General features: G+C 39.4%; 1 protein-coding gene across 2 annotated transcripts in view; it reads left to right on the top strand.

Moving 5' to 3' along the window:
* poll (polymerase (DNA directed), lambda) overlaps nt 1-24,456 on the top strand; it is a 92,290-nt gene that overhangs the window by 44,055 nt on the left and 23,779 nt on the right. For both annotated transcript variants that reach the window (XM_039734826.1, XM_039734820.1), the window contains exons 2-3: nt 18,995-19,115; nt 23,422-23,716. In XM_039734826.1, coding sequence (XP_039590760.1) covers nt 19,007-19,115; nt 23,422-23,716 — 404 coding nt within the window. In that variant the 5' untranslated portion in view covers nt 18,995-19,006. The remainder of the gene's footprint in view (nt 1-18,994; nt 19,116-23,421; nt 23,717-24,456) is intronic.

Here is a 24,456-nt window from a genome sequence, read left to right as displayed (position 1 = left end):
CAGATGTGCATCTTGAGCATGTTTTGTTTATTTTGAGCCATGTTTGTCATCACTGTGTGCTTTTTTAAACTATTATCATATGCAACCAAAATACTATTTACAATCTGTGCCTGGCCTACATACGCATGTGAATTTATATGTTATTAACCAGAGACCATCCTATTTCATGGTTCAATTACCACCGAACACTTACACTTCTCATAAATTCTACTTAATGAATGAAAAGAGTGACATAAAGGGAGAGAGGAAGCTGAAGATGGTTTAATCGAGTACCACAGCCCATTTGTGAATAGTCTTTTGCTGTGTCCACCTTAAAAATTAGCCTAGCTCCTCGCATTGGCAACTATACAGTAACCATTTCTCTTCATGAGACTAAAATTTTTTCTTTTTTTCACTACGGACTTCGTGGGATTATAACATAAAACATCATTTTTGGATGAAGTATCTCCTTTAATTCCAGATTTACAGTGGCAACAAGTTCGCAAAAAGGGCTTTTTTATCCCAGCATAAACCTTAGAAAGGAACTCTAACAAATACAATGATAAGTCTGACTGTCCTCATCATTTATTTGATCTAAACCTTCACAGTAATGCATGATTTAAAACCAAAGTAGATCTCTTCTTTTTTACCAGTTTTGTTTACTAGCTGCCCTGCTTGTGCTGCCACCTGTTTGGCATGACAGCATTATGCAGGAACGTTGTCCTCTTTTGAACTCTTATCATACATACCTCTGCCTCATTGTGATGTCTTCTTTGACGTCAATACTGTGTCCCTGGGAGGTGCCCACAATTCTAATGTATGCAACAAACAGAAAGAAGAAAGTGAAAAAAGTTCCCCACCCACCTCAAAAGAGAACAACATACTGCACAGGTAGGCAGATACTTTCCTGGTGAGGTGATGCTATTTTTTTTCTTCCCGTTCTCTCATTCAATGTAGACTCAACATCCATCTCCATTGAAGATTTTACTCACGTTGCACTCTTTTCACCTGCTAGGAATCAAATGTTCCCTTCTTCTAACAGGCATATTTCACAGCTCCCACATTTGGAGTCTTGCTGAGCGTGGGTTTTCACGTGCCAGTGCCAGTCTCCGTCTCCTCTGTCATGCATATGATTTTCTTTTTTCCGATATTATGAGACACAGTCCAGTAATACCGTAATAGAGTAGACTGGGACAATGTACTTGTTAAATAAAAGGAAACAACAAATTAAACAAAGTGACATTCACATCATTAGTAATGAATGAAACAATGTAAAAGTTGTATTTAAACATGTAAATAAAGCAAAGTGTACATGTCATATTCTCAACCCTAAAACTCCCAGAATCATACTTAAATGCACATGTATATACAAAATCTAGAAATAACTACTTATGAATCTAAAATGTATCTTACTACTTATGGTGGCAATTTCCCCTGTTGCTTAACAGTGTGTGGCCACTTACATCTCAGAGACAGAATATGCAAGACAGACCTTGGTCACTACCTGATGCTTAGTCAGGAATGTATTTTTCTTTGTCTTTGGATTTTGTTGTTTCTTTCCTTCACAGCTTCATTGTGCTTTAATGGCTTGCTTTGTCTCTTGGACTAGCTTTGTCCTTCTCCAAGCTTGGTTTTTGACCCTTCAATGTTATTGTTGTGCAATTACTGACCCTCGCTTGTTTTCAGTTATGTTGCTGTTTGTCGAAGTTTTCTGTATCTTGCTTTGTTCAGTGCTGCAGGAAACTATTGTTGCTCTTAATTTCCAGAGTAGTTCTAGACACCAACAGAGTAAACTGAGCAGTGCGGAGTGGTGGCGAAGGCATTGGTTCAGTTCCCATCTCCAAACTCATGATGAGACCCTGACAAGTGACTCAACCTACCTGTGCACCAATTAAATCTTGTCTCCTTGGGTAGAGGTGTCATCCAGGTATTCTGCAATTAGTGCAATGAATCCAGGCTGTCATTTTAAAATGAACTCTTCAACAAGAACAAGACATAGCTTGAAACTTGTATAGGCACATGGAATAAATTACCAAGTAGTGTGGTGAAAAGTAGGATTTTTGGGGACCTTCAAAACTCCAAATCATGTTTTTATGTGTTTTTTTTTTTGTGTGTGTGTAAAAATTAGCTGGGTAGGATTGATGTGCTTTGTTGGGCCAAATGACCTATACTCATTAAGTTTGTTCTAATGTTCTAGCAAGTTTTGCCTCAGCATTTCTGTTCTTGTCTCTCGGCCTATCAGACATGCTAAAATTGAATGACACTTCTTGGCTCTTGCTCCCAAGCTGTGGAATGAGTTTCCCATGGAAATCTGAACTTCTCCAGATCTACTGATGTTCAGCAAACACACCATTCACAAAGCATCTTGTGAAACATAGACTTGCCTTTTGCTGTCCTTCTGGATATCTTTAGTGGTAGAGGTGCTAAAATAAAGGAACATTTTTGTTGTTCGAGTTAGTGTAGGGATTAACTACAATACTACATTTAGTGTGCCTACATTTGAATTGTGCACTTTGTAATACCTTAAATGGTGTGAATTTTTTGTCTATTGTTTATGCTAAACAAAAAATAATGATTGACTGAAAGTGAAGCAAATTAACTCTTTGTGAAAACCCCTGTATTGGAAATTGTACTTGGACCATAGCTTCAGTATGACATAAACCTGGGGCAAGCCACAAGTATAGAGCTGTGATTAAACGGAGTGTTGCTTCAAGGAATACATTTCTTAGTCAATTTTTGAGCCTTTACTTGGTCCTGAAAACGTATGGTTTCTCATAAGTGAAACACTTGTGATGTTTTTTATAGTTAAAGTTAACTAGTAACTTATAAGTACAGTAATTTCTTGTTCTTTATGCATTCCTTCCTGCCATGACCTGTCTAACAAGCGGTGTTGGTGGGTAGTAATATACTTGTTCTGTTAAAGTACATACAAAGGGTAGATAAGCAAGATGTATGTTTTGATCAGAGTATGCTAGTGCAATTGAAGGACAGTGGGGTTGTATATTTAATCGGTAATTACAGTACATTAAATTTATTCTGAGTTTTTGTACATACACAATTGAAAGTAAATGAAATGTTAAAATGTTGAAAGGGGACGGACAAAGAAAAACTTTAGTTGGAGAACATGATAGAAGCTGAGGGTGGGTGCACTTAATGCTACAAATTGTCATTTTAATGTGACCTTTTACTTTGCCTTTAATATTGAGATGCTGCTGCCCTTTTATCCTTTTGGCTTCATTTCCACTTAAAGCTTATAAAGGGTGCATATGACAGTGGATTCAGAATATTCAGAGACATCTTCACTTTCTGCACACTTTATTGTAGGTTTAATTTTAAAAGGTTACATTTGCCATTTTTGCTTATCAGTCTACACTCGATTACCTATAATGATAAAGTGAAATTATTTATTAAAAAATTATTAAATAACCCTAATCCTAACCCTATTACGTTTTGCCTGAAGAAGGGGCCCGAAAGCTTGCATATTGTAATCTTTTTAGTTGGCCAATAAAAAATGTCATTTTGCTTGACTTTTCATTATATTAAATTATTTTTTCTGAATCATTTTATTGCTAGCATGTGAAACATACCATAATTGACATTGGTTGGGAGCAAAACATGGGATACAAGACATTATATAGATAGATACTTTATTAAACCCAAGGGGAAATTCACATACTCCAGCAGCAGCATACTGATAAAAAAAAACAATATTAAAGAATAATAAAAATGAAGGTATAACAGACAGACAATAACTTTGTATAATGTTAACGTTTTACCCACCCCCGGGTGGAATTGAAGAGTCGCATAGTGTGGGGAAGAAACAATCTCCTCAGTCTGTTAGTTGAGCAGGACAGTGACAGCAGTCTGTCGCTGAAGCTGCTCCTCTGTCTGGAGGTGATACTGTTTAGTGGAAGCAGTGAATTCTCCATGATTGACGGGAGCCTGCTCAGCGCCCATTGCTCCTCCACAGATGTCAAACTGTCCAGCTCCATGCCTTCAATAGAGCCTGCCTTCCTCACCAGTTTGTCCACGCATGAGGCGTCCCTCTTTATGCTGCCTCCCCAACACACCACTGCGTAGAAGAGGGCACTCGCCACAACCGTGTTGCAGAACATCTGCAGCATCTTATTGCAGATGTTGAAAAATGCCAGCCTTCTAAGGAAGTATAGTCGGCTCTGTCCTCTCTTGCACAGAGCATCAGTATTGGCAGTCCAGTCCAATTTATCATCCAGCTGCACTCTCAGATATTTATAGGTCTGCACTGTCTGCATACAGTCACCTGTGATGATCACGGGGTCCATGAGGGGCGTGGTCCTCCTAAAATCCACCACCTGCTCGTTGGTTTTGCTGGTGTTCAGTTATAGGTGGTTTGAGTCACACCATTTAACAAAGTCCTTGATTAGGTTCCTATACTCCTCCTCCTGCCCACTCCTGATGCAGCCCACGATAGCAGTGTCATCAACGAACTTTGATGAACCCTGCGGTGCTCCTGTGCTGTTGACTACAGTGTCAGACCTGCAGTTCCCGAGACGCACATACTGAGGTCTATATGTAAGATAGTCCACGATCCATGCCACCAGGTATGAATCTACTCCCGTCTCTGTCAGCTTGTCACTAAGGAGCAGAGGTTAGATGGTGTTGAAGGCACTAGAGAAGTCCAGAAACATAATTCTTACAGCACCACTGCCTCTGTCCATGTGGGAGAGGGATCGGTGTAGCATATAGATGATGGCATCCTCCACTCCCACCTTCTCCTGGTATGCGAACTGCAGAAGGACGAAGGCGTGGTGGACCTGTGGCCTCAGGTGGTGAAGCAGCAGCCGCTCCATGGTCTTCATCACATGTGATGTCAGAGCGATAGGTCGAAAGTCATTCAGCTCACTAGGGCGAGATACCTTTGGGACTGGGGTGATGCAAGATGTTTTCCAAAGCCTTGGGACTCTCCCCTGTTCCAGGCTCAGGTTGAAGATGCGCTGTAGAGGACTCCCCAGCTCCATTGCACAGGCCTTCAGCAGTCATGGCGATACTCCCATCTGGACCCACTGCTTTGCTGGCACAAAGTCTCCTCAGCTCTCTGCTTACCTGGGCTGCTGTAATTGTGGGTGGGGATGTCTCTCCTTTGCTGGTATCAGCAGAAGGATAGGTGGAGGGTGCAGTACTCCTAGGTGAGAGTGGGTTACTGTGGTCAAACCTGTTAAAGAAGTTGTTCATCTGGTTTGCTCTCTCGATGGTGGCACCCCGCTTTGAGCTGCAGCCAGTGATGATCTTCATCCCATCCCACACTTCCTTCCTTCATGCTGTTATTCTCTAACTTCTGCTCCAGCTTTCTTCTGTACTGCTCCTTCACTGCTCTTAGCTGGACTTGCAGTTCCAACTACACGCGCTTGAGCTCATGCTGATTACCACCTTTAAAAGCCCCTTTCTTCTGGTTCAAATGGCCCTTGCTGTCACTTGTAATCCATGGCTTGTTGTTAGCATAGCAGCGTACTGTTCTTACTGGAACTACAATGTCCATACAGAAGTTGATGTAGTTAGTAGTTCATGTAGTCAGTAGTTCAGCCAACAACCTCCTCAATGTTCTCACTATATGATCCCTGGAGGATATCGCAGTCCGTAGTTCCAAAGCAGTCTCTCAGAGCCTGCTCTGCCTCAGGGGACCACTTCCTGAATGAACGTGTGGTTGTAGGTAGCTCCTTCACTCTTGGTTTGTAGTGAGGCTGAAGGAGAACCAGGTTATGATCTGCTTTCCCAAGCGCAGGCAGCAGGGTGGCGCTGTATGTGTCTTTAACATTTGCATACAGTAGGTCTGTAGTTCTATTTCCCTGGGTGTTACAATCCACATACTGGGAGAAGGCAGGTAATGTTTTGTCCAGCGTCACATGGTTAAAGTCTCCAGCGAATAGCACAAGCGCCTCGGGGTTATCATTACCAACCCAAGACAACACAATTTCAACCCACCCTTAGCATGACACTGTGTAAACCACTATACAAATCAAACAGTTTCTTGAACAAAACAATAACAAACTTCAACCTATACAAAACAACATAGATATCAAGTAGTACAAGTTGAGCAAGTATAAAGTATTTACAAATAGACAAACAGCACTGTTACCAGTTATATGTTGCAACACAAACTGTTTGGAGTAACCGTATGTAAGTTTATTTAGGATCTGAATAATTTGAGGAAAGAAACTGCAGAGGTGGCATGTAGTTATGGCCATCTTAACAGCATTATGGTCCCCGAGCAAAGTAGTGGACTGGAGCCCCTACCTACACAGCCACTCAGCAAGTCACAACATACATAGCATAGCATGGGGCCCCCAGGCAACTGCCCCAACGTGCCCATGCATTAAGAACACTCTAGACGAGAACAGGCCATTCAGCCCAGCAAAGCTCGCCAGTCCTATCCACTTATTTCTTCCAAAAAAACATCAAGTCGATTTTTGAAAGTCCCTAAAGTCTTACTGTCGACCACACTACTTGGTAGCTTATTCCAAGTGTCTATTGTTTTTTCTGTAAAGAAAAACTTCCCAATGTTTATGTGAAATTTACCCTTAACAAGTTTCCAACTGTGTCCCCATGTTCTTGATGAAATCATTTTAAAATAACAATCTCGATCCACTTTACTAATTCCCTTCATAATTTTAAACACTTCAGTCATGTCTCCTCTTAATCTTCTTTTGCTTAAACTGTAAAGGCTCGGCTCTTTTAATCTTTCCTCGTAATTCATCCCCTGTAGCTCTGAAATCAGCCTAGTCGCTCTTCTCTGGACCTTTTCTAGCACTGCTGTGTGTTTTTTTTTTTGTAGCTTGGAGACCAAAACTGCACACAGTTCTCCAGATGAGGCCTCACCAGTGCATTATAAGGGTTGAGCAGAACCTCCTTGGACTTGTACTCCACAGATCGTGCTATATATCCTAACATTCTGTTTGCCTTCTTAATGGCTTCTGAACACTGTTGGGAAGTCGATAACTTAGAGTCCACTATGACTCCTAAATCCTTCTCATAAGGTGTACTCTCGATTTTCTGACTGCCCATTGTGTATTCAAACCTAACATTTTTACTTCACATGTGTAATACTTTACATTTAATGACATTACATCTGCCCAAGCCTGTATGCTATCCAAGTCCATCTGCAACGATATAATGGATTCCAAATTATCTGCTAATCCACCTATCTTGGTGTCATCTGCAAACTTAACCAGCTTTTACTTATATTCCTATCTAAATCATTTATATATATATATATATATATATAAAATAGAAGCGGCCCCTAGCACTGACCCCCTGTGGAACACCACTCTTAACATCAGCCAATTCTGATGAGGTTCCTCGCCCTCCATCACCCTCTGCTTCCTGTGCCTGAGCCAAAATGGCCATGCGTGTAGTCCGGGTCGCATTAGACCTTTGCCTCCTCTGTGATGGCAATTTAATGAACAGATGGCTGCTGAGGTGGGTGGAGTCAGCTGCAATCTTTCCTGCTCTCTTACTGACTCTGGGGATGAACAGATCTTTTAATGTTGAGAGGCAACAGGCAATGAACAAATCACCTGCTGCAACCAAGAGTTAGAAAGAAACGAGCAAGAAGGAAACCAAACAGTAATGGAGGAGGTCACAATACTCTTAATGATGGCTGAGTAAAAATGTTATAATATATGCCTTGATATGCAAGCTTCTTAGGCTGGTGAAGGAAGAACAATCTCTGCCTGGCTTTCTTGATGTTGAAGGTGATATGATTGTCCCATTTTAATGTATTAGTGAAAGCAGTCCCCAGGAGTTTAAACAGCTGAACCACAGACACAGTCTGGCCGTTAATTTGCAGAGGCAGACAGTTAGTGACTTGAAGGCAGAAATCAATCTTCATTTCTACTGTCTTAATAGCATTGAGTCCCAAGTTGTTACAAGGAAGACATGTCATTATTAGAAAGACGACTACTATGGTTGTGTCATCTGCAAACTTTAAGATTTTTACAGATTTGTCCATGGATCCACAGTCATTTTTGTAAATTGAAAACAGAAGGGGTTAAAGGACATACACAGCCTTAGGTGGGGAATGCTAATTGACACTGGATTCAATATACAGTATTAGGGCCCACTCTCACATACTGCTTCCTACCTGTCAAGAAACTCCTAATCCCTAATAATAATTTGTCATTCATGTAAGTAGTGAGACATTAAATTCATACTTTGTATAAGCATCTTTGGTGGCAATTACAGCTTCTTGAGTAAGTCTGTAGCTTTATGCACCAGGATTTTGGCAGTTTATCCCATTCTTCCTGGCAGATCCTTTCTGCTCTATTAGGTTTTACGGGAAGCATTTGTAAACTGCCATGTTCAGGTCTCTCCACGGATGTTCAATGGTATTCAACTCTGGGCTTTGGCTGGGCCTCTCAAGGACAGTCAGAAACTTGTCCTGAATCTACTCCAGCATCGTCTTGGCTGTATTCTTTGGTTCATTGTTGTGATGAAAGGTGAATCGTCAGCCCAGTCTTAAGTCACCTGCACTCTGGAGGAGATTTTATTTTTTTTGATGTCACTGTATTTAGCTGAATTCATCCTTCCCTCAATTTTGACGAGTCTCCTTGTCCCTGCTGCTGAGAGCCATAGAATGATGCAGCCACCTCCATGCTTCATGGTAGGAACAGAATTAGGCAGGTGATGAGTAGCACTTGGTTTTCTCTAGACATAGTGCTTAGAGTTCTGGCCGAGTTTTTTGACTTGTGAGACCAGGGAATCATCATGCTCTCAGAGTCCTTTAAACTGTCAAATATTATAGCTAATTTTGAGGTACAGTTTGAATTCTGATTACTCAAACTTTTATTTTAGATATCTAAAGTCAACTTTGACACCACTGTTTATACAGATATGACTAGTCAAAGGAAATCATTATATAGTAAAAGTATAAGAGAGGATCCTTTATACTCAGAAGGTTGGTAGAAATGAATGAAGCTGAAACATCTATAAGAATATAGATATACAGTGCATTCAGAAAGTATTCACAGCGCATCACTTTTTCCACATTTTGTTATGTTACAGCCTTATTCCAAAACAGATTAAATTCATTTTTTTCCTCAGAATTCTACACACAACACCCCATAATGACAACGTGAAAAAAGTTTACTTGAGGTTTTTGCAAATTTATTAAAAATAAAAAAAACTAAGAAATCACATATACATAAGTATTCACAGCCTTGGCCATGAAGCTCAAAATTGAGCTCAGGTGCATCCTGTTTCCCCTGATCATTCTTGAGATGTTTCTGCAGCTTAATTGGAGTCCATGTGTAGTAAATTTAGTTGATTGGACATGATTTGGAAAGGCACACACCTGTCTATAGAAGGTCCCACAGTTGACAGTTCATGTCAGAGCACAAACCAAGCATGAAGTCAAAGGATTTGTCTGTAGACCTCCAAGACAGGATTGTCTCGAGACACAAATCTGGGGAAGTTTACAGAAAAATTTCTGCTGCTTTGAAGGTCCCAATGAGCACAGTGGCCTCCATCATCTGTAAGTGGAAGAATTTCGAAACCACCAGGACTCTTCCTAGAGCTGGCCGGCCATCTAAACTGAGCAATCGGGAGAGAAGGGCTTTAGTCAGGGAGGTGACCAAGAACCCAATGGTCACTCTGTCAGAGCTCCAGAGGTCCTCTGTGGAGAGATGAGAACCTTCCAGAAGGACAACCATCTCTGCAGCAATCCACCAATCAGGCCTATATGGTAGAGTGGCCAGACGGAAGCCAGTCCTTAGTAAAAGGCACATGGCAGCCAGCCTGGAGTTTGCCAAAAGGCACCTGAAGGACTCTCAGACCATAAGAAACAAAATTCTCTGGTCTGATGAGACAAAGATTGAACTCTTTGGTGTGAATGCCAGGCGGTCAAGTTTGGAGGAAACCAGGCACCGCTCATCACCAGGCCAATACCATCCCTACAGTGAAGCATGGTGGTGGCAGCATCATGCTGTGGGGATGTTTTTCAGCGGCAGGAGCTGGGAGACTAGTCAAGATAAAGGGAACGATGAGTGCAGCAAAGTACAGAGACATCCTGGATGAAAACCTGCTCCAGAGCGTTCTTGACCTCAGACTGGGGCGACGGTTCATCTTTCAGCAGGACAACGACCCTAAACACACAGCCAAGATATCAAAGGAGTGGCTTCAGGACAACTCTGTGAATGTCCTTGAGTGGCCCAGCCAGAGCCCAGACTTGAATCCGATTGAACATCTCTGGAGAGATCTTAAAATGGCCGTGCACCGACGCTTCCCATCCAGCCTGATGGAGCTTGAGAGGTGCTGCAAAGAGGAATGGGCGAAACTGGCCAAGGATAGGTGTGCCAAGCTAGTGGCATCATATTCATAAAGACTTGAGGCTGTAATTACTGCCAAAGGTGCATCGACAAAGTATTGAGCAAAGGCTGTGAATACTTATGTACATGTGCTTTCTCAGTTTTTTTATTTTTAATAAATTTGCAAAACCTCAAGTAAACTTTTTTCACGTTGTCATTATGGGGTGTTGTGTGTAGAATTCTGAGGAAAAAAATGAATTTAATCCATTTTAGAATAAGACTGTAACATAAAATATGGAAAAAGTGATGCACTGTGCATACTTTCCGGATGCACTGTATAGACAATTTCCAAGTGAACTGTCTGGCACTAAAAGTAAAAGCTGCTATTTAATTCAATCAAGGAAATGCATTACAGTATACTGTAATAAGTATTAAAAAAAAAAAGAAAGAAAGAAATTTGCAAAGGGCAACCAGCGGTCTATAAAAGTAAAACGGACGTAAATCCTAACAATAACATGTCTAAACATTCTCTAACTGTTTAGTGTTTAATTACTTTTAACTTTCATTGCCATGCTATAACTTGATGGTGAAAACAATCAGTCTCTCAGAAACACTAAAAACTAGAAAAGAGAGGACCACCGGCTGCTGCAGCTGAGGTGTTAAAAGCAATTCCAGGAGTTCAATATTCACAGCCACTGTGTCAGATTAAAGCAAAGACATAGCCGCATCATACAGCTTGGCGCACCTGCACGAGCCTCAACCTCTGACCTGCATGCTTTTGTCATTGTGTGCTTTTATCCTGTGTGTTTTGTCCTGTCAGATTTTGTTGTGCCACCTATCCAATTGATGTGCCCCTCAAATGAGAAATCTCTAGAAGGCCTATACAAATAAACTGCGGGTATTTTCACTGGACTTTTGTCACATGTCATTGCAATGAAAAAATACAGTTGCCAGTGGTTCTATAAATACTGCCGCAGTTACTTGTTCAACAGGAAACCTTGTAGCCATTTGGAGTTGAGCTGTGTGTGGTAAAATTAAACATAGTGTTCAGAGAGAAAATAAAAGGTGATCAATGAAAGACATGATAAAACTGGCAAAAGCAATTGGTAACCTAAATTGTATTTTATTCATTTTATCAGACGTTAGCATTGGTGTTCTTCCATTTTGGCAGAGTTACATTTTAAAGAGAGTGGAACAATAGTACAATAAAAGGGGGAAAAGAGGGAGGGAGAAAGTCAACTTTTACCCCTCAGAAACAAATGTTTGTATGGAGGCTTATGACTGCACTTTGTCTGCTTATGCAGACTGAAATATTTTGAACTATTTTTGAATTTATGAACATTATAAAATCCCATCTTGGACTGAATTAACTTATTAAATTGCTGTAAAGTTTGTAAAAGCACACACTGTAAATGTGTGTACATGTTCATTTTTGCATGGTGCTTTTCTTATTTCAACGTTCTTTATGTTGATTGGCTGCCAAATGATCCTTGCCATGTAATATATGTATGGCACAAAATATAACTTGGAATATGTGTAAAAACTTGGAAACAATATTGGAATTAGTCATTCATAATATAGAATAATGTTGTGGGCCATTCATCTTAATGAGTTCATCCATTCTATTTGTCTAGATTGTTCTAAATAAATAAAAAGTCGAGATTTGAAGCTCCCTAAAGACCTGCTCTCCTTCACAGGACTTGGTAATTTATTCCATGTGTCTATGGTTCTTTCCTTAAAGAAAACCTTTCTAACATTTGTGTGTAATCGTGCCTTAACAATTTTCCAACCACGTTCCTAATTGAGAGACCAATGGTCAACATAGCATTCCAGGTGATGTCTCACTAGTGCGTAAAATACGTAAGCATAACATCTAGTGACTTGTACTTCACACTTCATGATATATATAACCTAACACTCTGTTAGCTTTCTTGATGGCTTCTGTACCCTGTCTGGATGTAAATAGTGAATAAACCACTGTGGCTCCCAGGTCATACTAACAAAAAAGGTATTTCCAAATTTCAAACCCCATGCCGTGTATTCAAATCTAACATTTTTTTACATCCTACTTTGCATTTACTTCCATTAAATAAAGTTTGCCCAAATATGTATGCTTTCTGAGTTCCTCTATAAAAAAGCATCTGATTTTACATAGTGTGTCCTTCTATCTAGTTTGGTATCATTTGCAGTCTTAACCAGCTTATTGACTATACTCTTGTCCACATTGTTTATGTGACCTCAGAACTGATCCCTGAAGTGCACCACTTTTAACATCACCTTATTCTGATAAAGGTCCCCTCAGCATTGCTTCCTATGTTTGACTGATTTTTTTTACCCACCTACAAACAGTACCCTGAATTCCCACTTCTTTTACTTTAATCACTAATCTTTCGTGTGAAATCTTACCAAAAAAGCCTTCTGAAAATCAAGATAAATATCTCTCTATATAATAATATATATAACTAGCCAACCCGTGGCGTAGCATATGCCTCATAATCAGGCCGCTTTTTAAATGATTTTTAAGCACAGAGGAAAAAATAAACATTTGAAAAATCCGTAATTTAATAAACCACCAAGAAAAGTAACATTGCAACAATGCACGCTACGAACCAACATACAATTGTCCGTGACTGAAAACCAGAGGAGCGCCGTCACGCTTTCTCCTTCCAAAGCGAAGGACGGGGTTGAACGGTGCTCGTTCAGTACGCACTGCCCGCTTATGTGCCGCCCCAACTCCCTACCTGAGTCGCTGCCTGTGTACAGTCCACACGCACCTGTGAGTCACGTTGACTGTTAATTTTCCAAACACCGCCTCAGTCGGTTTCCACGTTGATTTTTCATTGTTCTTTGCGGTTCCGGCTGCTTGTTTTTTATATATAATCCACCAAGTCACCCGACCATGGGGGGCTTTACAAAGGGCAGGGACGTAATCAGTGCGAACGTATGACCCGCACGCATGGGAATTTCTCGTTCGTGGGGAACAATTGGAAGCCATGGTCTCCATCACGAATGGGGTTCAACGGCTTACCCACGCTGGGTAGACACACGTTGATCCATTCAGTGTAGCGCGCGTGCAGTACCGGACATACAAGTGCATCACAGACCTGTTAATGCTCAATCTCACGTGGCTGAAAGCCACTTGTCCCTCTAAGAATTTGGACGCCGACCGCTGTTGGGTCGTGTAACTATTTAGCAGGCGGGAGTCTCGTTCGTTTTCGGAAATAACCAGCGAAATTGCTCCACCAACTAAGAACTGCCATGCACCACCACCCACAGAATCGAGAAAGAGCTATCAATCTGTCAATCCTGTCCGTGTTCGGGCCGGGTGAGGTTTCCTGTGTTGAGTCAAATGAAGCGGAAGGCTCCACACCTGGTGGTGCCCTTCCGTCAATTCCTTTAAGTTTCGGCTTTGTAACCATACTCCACCCTTAACCCAAAGACTTTGGTTACCCGGCCTGCATTGGTGAAGCAGGTGAGACGGTAATAAAAAAGAGGCACAGGGCTTATTGGTTTTTAAAGACTGCTTCCTTCATTGGGTTTTAACCAATGCACGGAACGAACCAACACACAATCGTCCGTGCGGCACTCAGTGTGGAAAGGGAGGAGAGGAGAAGGACATCCACTCCGCTCCCTCCGTCATGCTGATTTCTCGTTCAGTATACACTGCCTGCTCATGTGCCCACCTCCAACTCCAGATACACCTGTCACTCACATAGACTTCTCATTGCTCTGTGCGGTTTTGGCTGCTTTTCTATATATAATCCACCAAGACACCCGACCACGGTGGGAGGGGGGTGTGTACAAAGTGCAGGAGTATCTAAGAAGACGCATGTTTGTCGCGGATGCGAATTGCTGTATGTAGCGTGTAAAACAGTTTGCTATGGTGCACGCAGTCGTGCGTTGTAATCAAAAACTCGGTTTTTAAAGACTGCTTACTTCATTGTGTTTTAACCTCAGTTGTAAAGGAACGTTTTAAGGATCCCATGGGATACCCCTCGCAAACAGTTTTACACGCCGCATATGGCGATTCACCTCCGCGAGAAACATGCCTCTATTAACAGTCAACGTGGGTCGGAGCTGCATGTGACCTCTACGACAGACGAATATAAATGACCCCATTTTTTCTGTGTCGTCGCGTCCGAGTTGGTGGGTGTGGCTCTGCGAGTTGTCGTCATATCCAATGGTCTTGGAGTTGGTGGGCGTGGCTCCTTCCTGCGTGTGTCATAGGTGTTTAACTTGTCGGCGGCTTAGTGAATTGCTTTCCATGGTTGTCTTGCCTTAGTGAATTATATATATAAATAGATAATGCAAAGTTGGCAGACTTACTCACTCACTCACTCAACCATCAACAAAAAAACTATTTCCCATTTAATTAAAAAGCTGAAATTTGGCAGAATGCTACATCTTGGTATCTGCTAAGAAAGGACATTTCAAAGTATCAGTACTCGGGGTGACGGGGTGGGGTGGGTCAGGGAACATTCCCGCAGTTGAAAAACTAAATGCCTTGACAGATTGGATTGAAATTTAGTGATTTCCGAAAAGCTGACACTTATTTTTTTATTTATCAGTATTTATTGTTATGCTAATTTACATGCTGTTTCTGCCTCTTAAGAGTGGGCTTTATTCCAATGATGGCTACGGCAGGAGTGATTGATGGACCAGACAAATACCACCAATAACCAATAGTATGAACAGATCACTGAAGACCTTCATGGACAGGGAAAAAAGCGATGTAATCTTTACATATAAAAGGCAAAGCCCTCACTGAGTCATCACTAATTCTTCCACTTTCCATATAGGTGGGAAGCTGAAATTTTGTGTGCTTATTTCTTGCATTGTACTTAGAAAAGTTAGATATGTTTCATGTCCTATTGCAACACCCAAAGGGGGGGGGGAGACAGGTGTACCCCCTAAACTGTATATATAGATAGGGGAAACCCCTCCACACTATTTCTGCGACTTCCAATACACGTAGGAAGCCCAAATTTCCAATGCTCATCCTTTACATTGTAGTTACAAACGTTAAGTATGTTTCATTTCATGCCGTACCCTGTAACGAACTTTCGAAAATAACGTCTTCTTTTTGGCAGTTCTCACTATTCTGCCGTAAGGAACTTTCAGAACTGACCTCTCCTTTTGGTGGTTTCATTCCTTATTTCCGTTAACAGGATTTATTTCATGGCAGAGACATACAAGGGCCACCCCCGGTCCCCCTTTTTCCGCATGGCCATTGTCCAAGCACCTACCATGTGGTTGGCGCCCTGCCTATACACATGAATGACATCCCGCGTTCATGTGCCTCCTCACTCGCTTCCTTACTTTCCTCAGCTGTTTGTCTTGCTCACTGCTCCCTTCTTCTTAACTCCACCGCTTCAAGCCTGTTATTGTTGTCCTTACTTCACATCTTCCTGCTGGTGACTCCTGCCTTTTCGTTTACTCCACTGCTTTACTACGAAACTTACAACCACCAAAACTTTGTAACGGCGCCAGGCTTCAGATTAAATCTCTGCACAAGAACCTCATCGAGGCAACTGTCTTCACTGGAACTGGCTCAGGGGAGACTGTATTTATTCCTCGCATCCCTCTCATACCCCCTGACCTCCGATTTCAATTCAAACGCCTCCAATTTCCAGTAAGGGTCTGCTTCACTATGACAATAAATAAGTCACAGGGCCAGAGTCTAAAAAAGGTTGGCATTGACTTGACACAAGATTGCTTCTCACATGGCCAACTGTACGTTGCATGCTCAAGTGTAAGCTCAGCAGACAGCTTGGTCATTTTACAGCCTGAGGGCAGAACTGCAAATATCGTTTACAAAGAGATCCTTACGTCCTAAAAATGTGCATTTCTCATACACAACATTTACAATCATAAATTAAACTCTTTACAATCATCAAATTCACTGTCAATACTAAAGTAAGCCTACGCCAATTACATTGACAATAATGTTACGTTATTTTTAAAATGTTTCCTTTTCTTTTTCATAACTTCTTTAACACACTGCTTCTCCGGGTATTTTGCTAGTCACGTTATAAAATGTAAAGATAAAGTTCAGCGAAGTTTAAGGAAGATGTTAAGCTCAGTAATTGTCAAGTGACATTTTTTGCTGTTGACCACTGGTGCTCTTAATTATCAGTTCTACTCCATCAACTGATAAGCCCCTGGTCACAGCTCTGAAACTGACACCCCTCTCTCTTCCTATCACAACCCTTAAAGTTATTAAGGGAGAACCCCTCTTCAATCACAGTGCTGAATATATTAACCCAGCTTGTTGTGTGTGTGTGTGTGTGTTTTTTAAACTGGTTTGGTTTAGCATCTCACATGTTAGCAAATGGTTCCCCTTACTTACAATACCCAAACTGTTCTGTGCAGTATTACATATGTGTGCAAATGTGTGTTTTGTTCCCATATTAAGTAAGCAAATGTTACATTTCAGGACTGCATACTCTTTCTCCCTGTGAATTAGCCTTGGAGTGAGAACTATCTGTTAGGTGTAATTCTTTTACACAGGTCACTTCTTAGCGTTTGCCAAGTGCACATGTAAGCTGAATTAAACTGGTTACACTGCTTTGTGTAAATAGGCGTTATCATGGTTAGTAAAGTTTACCCCAAACAATCGTTAAAGTTCTTGTTTACATTATTCCTTTTTTTAACAAGTTGTTAATGAGTCTGAAGGGTATACAAACGGAAGCCAGCAGAATCCTCAAGCGAGTTACAAGCTGTCCCCTTCATGTTTGCTGTGCTGTACAGACTAACTGATTGAGTGAGAGAAAAATGGAAGAAAGAGAAAGGCATGCTACCAATAAAAGGGGAGCACATGTTTCACATTTGAAACTCCACCACCGAACATTTAGGCTACATAAACAAAAAACATACCGTAACTAGCGGAGCCTTTCCATGCCCAGCTTGACCTTCCAGAACACACCGACAATTAAATTTGGAGCTGTTTTAATTTGAGAGCAAGTTCAGAATTTTGTTTAAACACTCATCCTTATGTTTCTTTACATTAAACATTTACCATATCTCTTGAATTTTAACATCCTTAGTCTGTAATAGATCTTAATACACGGGATCGCTAACTTATATTAATTATCTTCAAAAACATTTAAAAATTCCTTTAAAAAAAATACTACTTTGGAAATGAAAATATGCAACACTGTCCTGAGTTTAGATAAGTATGTTACAGCATACCAGTTCCTTTTTCTTATTTAGTGTATTTTTCATCATAAACCTGTTATCTTTCTTAAAGCTCATTTACACGCACTTTTATGTTAGATTTGTTAAAGAAAACATTTTGTTTTCTTTACACATACTGTATTAAACAAATCCAGGCATCTTTGAAATTCAGTAACAACCAAAAATGAAGCAGAAATATCTATTCCGAAGACACAGCTCAAGTTCGTTGCATGACCATTTTTCAGAAATTGCATACTGAAACTAATCCCATTTTTTCAACTTCAAACATTTCAGGTATAGAGAGAGAAAAAATTATAGCCCATGCGTGTTTGTAATTATATTGATGAATGGTTTGTTCAAGTACGACATTTTCTGATCTCTCTTCTTAGATCCTTTGTTATTTAAGTCAGTGATTGCATGTTTGTATGCGATAGCGTGTAGTACTTTGATCGATTATACAATGAATGTTTTGGTTGCATTAAGCTTTCTCTCTCACTTTCAATGTAAATTCGTTCAGGTTATCACGAGCAGGGCTACTATGAAATTATGTTCTGCACTAAAAATGGGATTATGGAAAGCTGACGATTGTCAAACATAGTGGAGTGTGATAGTTGACTGATTCCCCAAGTATAGTTTGGTTGCAGTGAATCTGCTTTACTGAATATTAGCCATTCTTATTTAGTTTTGGAAGTATTACTCTTCCTAGTCTTTAGTTTTATACAGCCCTTTTTATAGAGGGCTCCAAAAGGGTGTGCTTGTCGAAGACTTTCAAAAGTACAGTTTAGAGTTGGACAAAGCTGTCTGCCTTTAATTTTGAAATATCGTTATGTGTAACTCTTTTCTGAGCTTTTTTTAAATCACTGAACTTTATCAAAAAATTTCATCACAAAAAAAATTATAACCATTATTGACCAGCAAGTTTTTGGATATTCTGACCATTTTTGCTAGTAAGAAGCTGTTCACAGGTTTCATTCTGAACTTGGAAAATGTGTGAGGCTATCACAGCCTCCTTCCATTCTGCATTATACTATAGCTGTCTGTCTTCTTTTATAAATTCCAACTTACAGCTAGCTACAGCATTTAGACATGACGTGTGAAGGTGGATAGTCTACAGCCAGACCACTAATGGATTTTAGTGTTTAAAACCAGCGTCGTCATTTGCAGAGCAAATAAATGAGTATCCAGTGATATTTCATATTTTATGGGTCACCTTGTGTAGATTAGTACAGAAGGAAGAAGTAGTTGGTAAAATCTGAGAATCATTCATAAAGACATTGCTTTTCATTTTATGCTTCCAGGAAAAGATCAATGTTCCTGTAACACTGTAGTTGAAAAAAGTGAATTATTGTTAATCTTTTGTTTTCTCAGTGGCTATGTTTGCTGTTAAAGGTGCTATATAAAATAAAGAGTATTTAATAATGTAATACCAATAGCAGTGAATTTAAGGTTTGGGAACCTGAGCTTATATTCATATGCATTTTGAGTTTATTCTGTTGTTTTTTTCTATTTTATTTTTTAAAACTAATTGTTCACTAACAGTTTTTTTTTTTCTTTTCCTCAAGTGTATTAAATGTATGGAGCCACGAGGAATTGTGAAAGCTTTCCCTAAAGTGAAGAGAAGAATTCGAGAGCCTCAAAAAGAAGAGCTGAACAAAAAACTAAAACCAGAGACTCCAATATCAGGTGATGTTTTATATCCATTTTTTTTAAAGGTTATTCTTCCTAAGTTATATGAACATTTCATTCACGAATTGGGAAATTTCCCTTCCCATTACATATTACAATTTTGACAGAATCCCTTTACATAAATAGAACAAGTATACATATTTCAAATTTATTACTGCCATATGAATATATCTTAAAATTTGTAAATTATTGATGTTTTTATATAGCAATCTATTTTTCAATACAAGTTTCCCCTTGGGATTAATAAAAATCTATATATATATATATATATATATATATATATATATATATATATATATATATATAAAAAATTCACTAAGGCAAGACAACCATGTAAAGCACGCCGGAAGAGGCGTGGATTCACTAAGCTGCCGACAAGTGAGACACCTATGGCGCACGCAGGAAAGAGCTATGCCCACCAACTCCAAGACAATTGGATATGACGACAACTCGCAGGGCCACGCCCACCAACTCGGATGCAACGACACAGAAAAAATGGCGTCATTTATATTCGTCTATCGTAGAGGCCACATGCAGTGCAGGTCAGGTTAATGTCATGTGCATGTCATGCACCTCCGAGCTACGTTGACTGTTCATAGACGCATGTTTCTAGCGGAGGTGAATCGCCATATGCAGCGTGTATAACGGTTTGCGAGGGGTATCCTTAAAACAATCCTTTACAACTGAGGTTGAAGCACAATGAAGTAAGCAGTCTTTAAAAACCAACTTTTCGGTTACGACGCACAACCACGTGCACCATAGCAAACTGTTTTACACGCTACATACAGCTATTCACTTCCGCGACAAACATGCGTCTTTTTAGATGCTCCTGCAGGAACACGGAAGATGTTTTCCTGCCCACCAACGCTCCTTTTTCACCGGACGGCGTCTGCCCTTGCTCTCTAGGCATTCACACTGCCTGCCCGTTTGCCCGGACACAAAAACTCACCAACCACCCAGTTAGTCCCTTTCGTCTGTGGTAAGAGTCCGCATGCACGTCTGAGCCATGCAGCGTTTGTTATGCTGCGGGTTCACTATTGTGTTGTATTTTGCTCTCTCCAGAGTTCTATCTTTTCATTCACTTACTGTTGTATTCTCATACCAACCCGTTTTAGACATCCGTGTCTTTCCAGAAGTGTTTAGCATTCAATAAATAATTATGCATGACATTGACTGTGTGTCTACCCAGCGCAACTGGGAACTGGAAGAAACTGCAAAGAAGAGATCTGGCAGACCCAAACTCGTAAGCCAGTCTCAAGACAAGTTTCTGAGGGTCACCAGCTTACATGATAGGCACCTCACAGAAGAACAGCTTCAAGCAGAGCTTAACAGTTGTTGAAAAAAGCAACTCACATTTTCTAAGTGTGATGGTCTGGAGTTCTTTTGTGGGAGGCAAAGTTGGTGACTGGGATTCTGAATTAAAATGGTAGCCTCATTTTGTCTTTTATATCAGCAAAAGTCAGGTACTTTGAATCAAAAATGTGAATAAAATTTTCTTCACTTAATGAATCCTTATTTTTTGACATTGTTTATTTGTTCTATTCATTGATTTCATGAAACATTAAGACATTAAATTGCATGCATTTCTATCAAAACTGAAAAACTGAGCTGTTCTAAAACTTTTGATCAGTAATGTATAGATGATATTACTTTAAGGGGTGCCCAGTTGTTACAAGACCTTGAACCTTTTTTGTAAAAAATGTTAAAATTCCAGAAACTTTGTTGACACCTTTCATGGTGAGAAAGCTTAAAGCAGAGAAGTGTATTTGTTGTTGGATTCATAAGATTAAGTAAAAATATCTGCAATGTTATTATTAATATGAACAGTAAATCAATATAAAACACATAATTTTGAGATAAAGCACTCAGGTCTTTCAGTCAGTCACCATAATTGACTCCCCATCCAAACAAACTGTGCAAAACTGCATTAGCTCTCACCTTTACAGATAAAAATATTGTCCTTGAGTTTTATTTTATTCGTTATCAATCAAGTTTTTATATACAGATTGTAGTATCCTGAATTAAACTACATAGGCATGGTTTCCTTCATCTTATGGTCTTTGACAAAACATCTAAAACCACTTAACATCCACTAAATTCATCTTTGAGGAGCATTTCATGAGGTTAAGCATATCAGAACACTTTGTGTACAGTTGACCTCATTGTGTATTCAGAATTGTCTTCTAAATCTTATCATCCCCATCCATTTTCTGATACTTCACAGGGATTTATTACCTATGGACCTCACAAAGCTATGAAAACCTCTGCATAGTGTTATTTATTGCTGTGTGTTAAGCAGAGGGGACAGTGAAAGCCCTTTGAACCTACAAGGTCAAACACATTAATTCTGTTTATGAGATATTAAAACAACAATGTCCAGTATAATTATATGAGCTTATTTATTAGGCACTTTTAACTAAAATGACTTATTAATAATATACAGTATTCCTGAATGCAAATGTGAGGCAACACTATGACATACACTATTGGTACTGTAAAATTACTAGTCAACAAGACACATTAGTCTGTTTATCAATTCACAGTTTTACTTGTAAATATACATCTTTTGCTGACACATCTGAAAATAATTATATGAAATGGTGTCATAAGTGAGCCGAGCAAATAATTACAGCTGGCAGTTTAGCATTTGTTAGAAGCATGGGCTTCAAAGGTTACATAATGTCTGAAGGTTGACGTTTTTACATCATTCCAATCACCAGTTCAAATCATAATGATGAGGCTCTTTCTCCCACTTTTGGGCCAAGGCTGTGAAGCACCAAACACTAGTCTATACTGTGGAAGCAGTTAAGTTATATTTGACCAGATCCTAACTGAAAGATCTTTTTTGTTGGATATATTTGTGTGTGTTTTAGGGGGATCGCAATATATGTCCATCCATCCATTATCCAACCTGCTATATCCGAACTACAGCGTCACGGGGGTCTGCTGGAGCCAATCCCAGCCAACACGGCGCAAGGCAGGGAACAAATCCCGGGCAGGGCGCCAGCCCACCGCAGTCGCAATATATGTGATATAGTCAATTAAAAGTGAAATACTCTTTCTGTGAATATTGTTGGAAGAAATTACTTTTGCCCTGCACAAAGTAGATGTCTTAAACAATATGCCACATTTTATAGTTTGTTAATATAAAATCTGTGGATGGGTTATAAAGTGAGTTTTAAAGAATTTACCCTAAGTATATGGAAACTTCTGACTTCAACGGTAAATTTAAAAACAAATATGATTGTTGTACAAAAATAAAAACATAAATTCTTCACGTTGAAAGTAGTTGGAGTCTGTATATGAAAGGGTACTCTTCTTTTAAGCAGACAAGATAATCCAGTTACATGGCTGTTAGCTGACCAAAGTAAATACAACAAAATGAATAGTCTGTCATTTCTGAATCCTTCAATGTTATTAATTTATTTTGTTCAGCTTTTTCTAAGTTTTTTTATTCTCAAGTTATAGCTGCGTTTTCCCAAAATTACCAAAGTTCAGAAGCTCTAAAAACAAAATGACACATCGAAATTGTTCCACAGACAAAATACCTTTTTTTTAAAAGGTTTAGTTAAAATTCAAAGTAAAACAGTTCACACAAAAAAGAAAATAGCAAAAATGAGAAAAGTTCTCATTTAAGAGAATTTCTGTTCAAAGCTTAAAACTTGTTACATTTCTAATCATGACAAATCACTTCAAAACGTTTTTGAACCATTTCAAAACAATGCTCAGAAAACTGTATGCCTATCACATTTCTAAGTTGAAAGTTGGTCTTTTAAGTAAGTCCCTGTGTACTGAGACCAGTTCTAACAACAACTGAATCAATGAACACACTGTGTCTCAGTTATAGCAAGAAAGTTCTATCTCATACTAACTTACGAGGGGAAAAGACTATACCATTGTCTATGACTATAAAAGAAATTTAGATTCTTTTGAAATTAAGCAAACACTAATATGAGTTTAACTCAGTTTTATTTTTCTCACTTTTTATTTATTCTGTTTTTTGTATTTGATCACTTGAACAGCAGTGCTTTCTTCCTCACAACTCTTTTAGTTTTTGGCACTCCAATTGCCTCTCACAACCCCCAAGATATTTCATTTATGTTATTTGATAATTTTCACAGTGTAGTCCTGCAGTGGACTCATGCACTTCAACGTTCTGGTTTCTGACTTGCATTTGATGGTTCCTGCATAAGCTTTGGTCTCCCATGACACTAAGTTGAATTAAGTGGGATTAAGAATATCGTACAATGCTAAAGCCGATTTTGTTCTTCTTTTGATTAAGTCATTTTTGCTTTTATTTTAGGTTGGCTCAGAGGAGTAAGAGCATACATCATCCAGGCAGGAATTGGCAGTGCCAGGACAACAATCTTTCAGAATCAGATACTCCAGAATGGTGGTAGCATTGAAAACACATTCTGCTCAAATGTTACTCACGTGATAGTTGATGAATCAATGGATCCAGATCGTGCTTTGCGGTTATTAAAAATTGAGAAGCTACCTTCTTCAGTTCAAGTATTAAAATCGTCTTGGCTGAGCTTGTGCATCACTCATAAAAGAATTCTAGATACTGCAGGCTACAATCTCTTCACGTCAGACAGGTATTTTTCTGTAGTATTTGTGACCATATTTAACTATTTACATCATTCCAAAAAAGAGAGAACAAGTTTTCAGTGGCCATGAAAGAACTTTCTCCTTTACCTAGATGTTTTGATAATGTAATTTAAATGGAATGGTGCAATACTGTATTCTTACCCAGGTCACTTTTTTGAATTTCTTGCACAACAATACGTTTGTAGATTCACTGCACTTTCTGGCACTTTACAGCCCTATCCATCTTTGGTTAACTCCAAGTTTGGTAAAGAGTCATTTATGGATGTGGAGGATTCTACACGTGGTAGTTGGATGAATCCAACTAGTGACATACAGTACTTTGAAGATGGATTTGGTGTTATTTGACAGATCACAACTTGATGCAGAGACATAGATGGGTAAAGTTTACTTATTTAGAGGATAGCAAACAATAATAAGTGGCAAGTTTTAGGCTGAAATTTAAGCTAGAGGTTAAAGACAAAAGAGGTTAAGGACTAAATTTAAAGACAAAAGAAAAAATGAAAACTTAGAAAACAAAGGTGCCCTTTAAAAATCTCTGACTGAGTAACAGGAGGCTGCTCAAATACTAAGCTCTAACAGGCTGAAGTGATAATGAAAACAGTGGATGAGGTTGAGGAAGCAATCAAGCACAAGTCAGAATATTTAAACAGTCTCGAGCTTTTAAAAAATGAATAAGTACATCTGCCTGTCGCCTGTTACTGTTACAAAAAGTGAGAGAAAGTGAACT

This window comes from Polypterus senegalus, chromosome 1, assembly GCF_016835505.1.
Source record: "Polypterus senegalus isolate Bchr_013 chromosome 1, ASM1683550v1, whole genome shotgun sequence".
Taxonomy (NCBI): domain Eukaryota; kingdom Metazoa; phylum Chordata; class Cladistia; order Polypteriformes; family Polypteridae; genus Polypterus; species Polypterus senegalus.
This window is presented reverse-complemented; position numbering and strand designations above follow the sequence as displayed.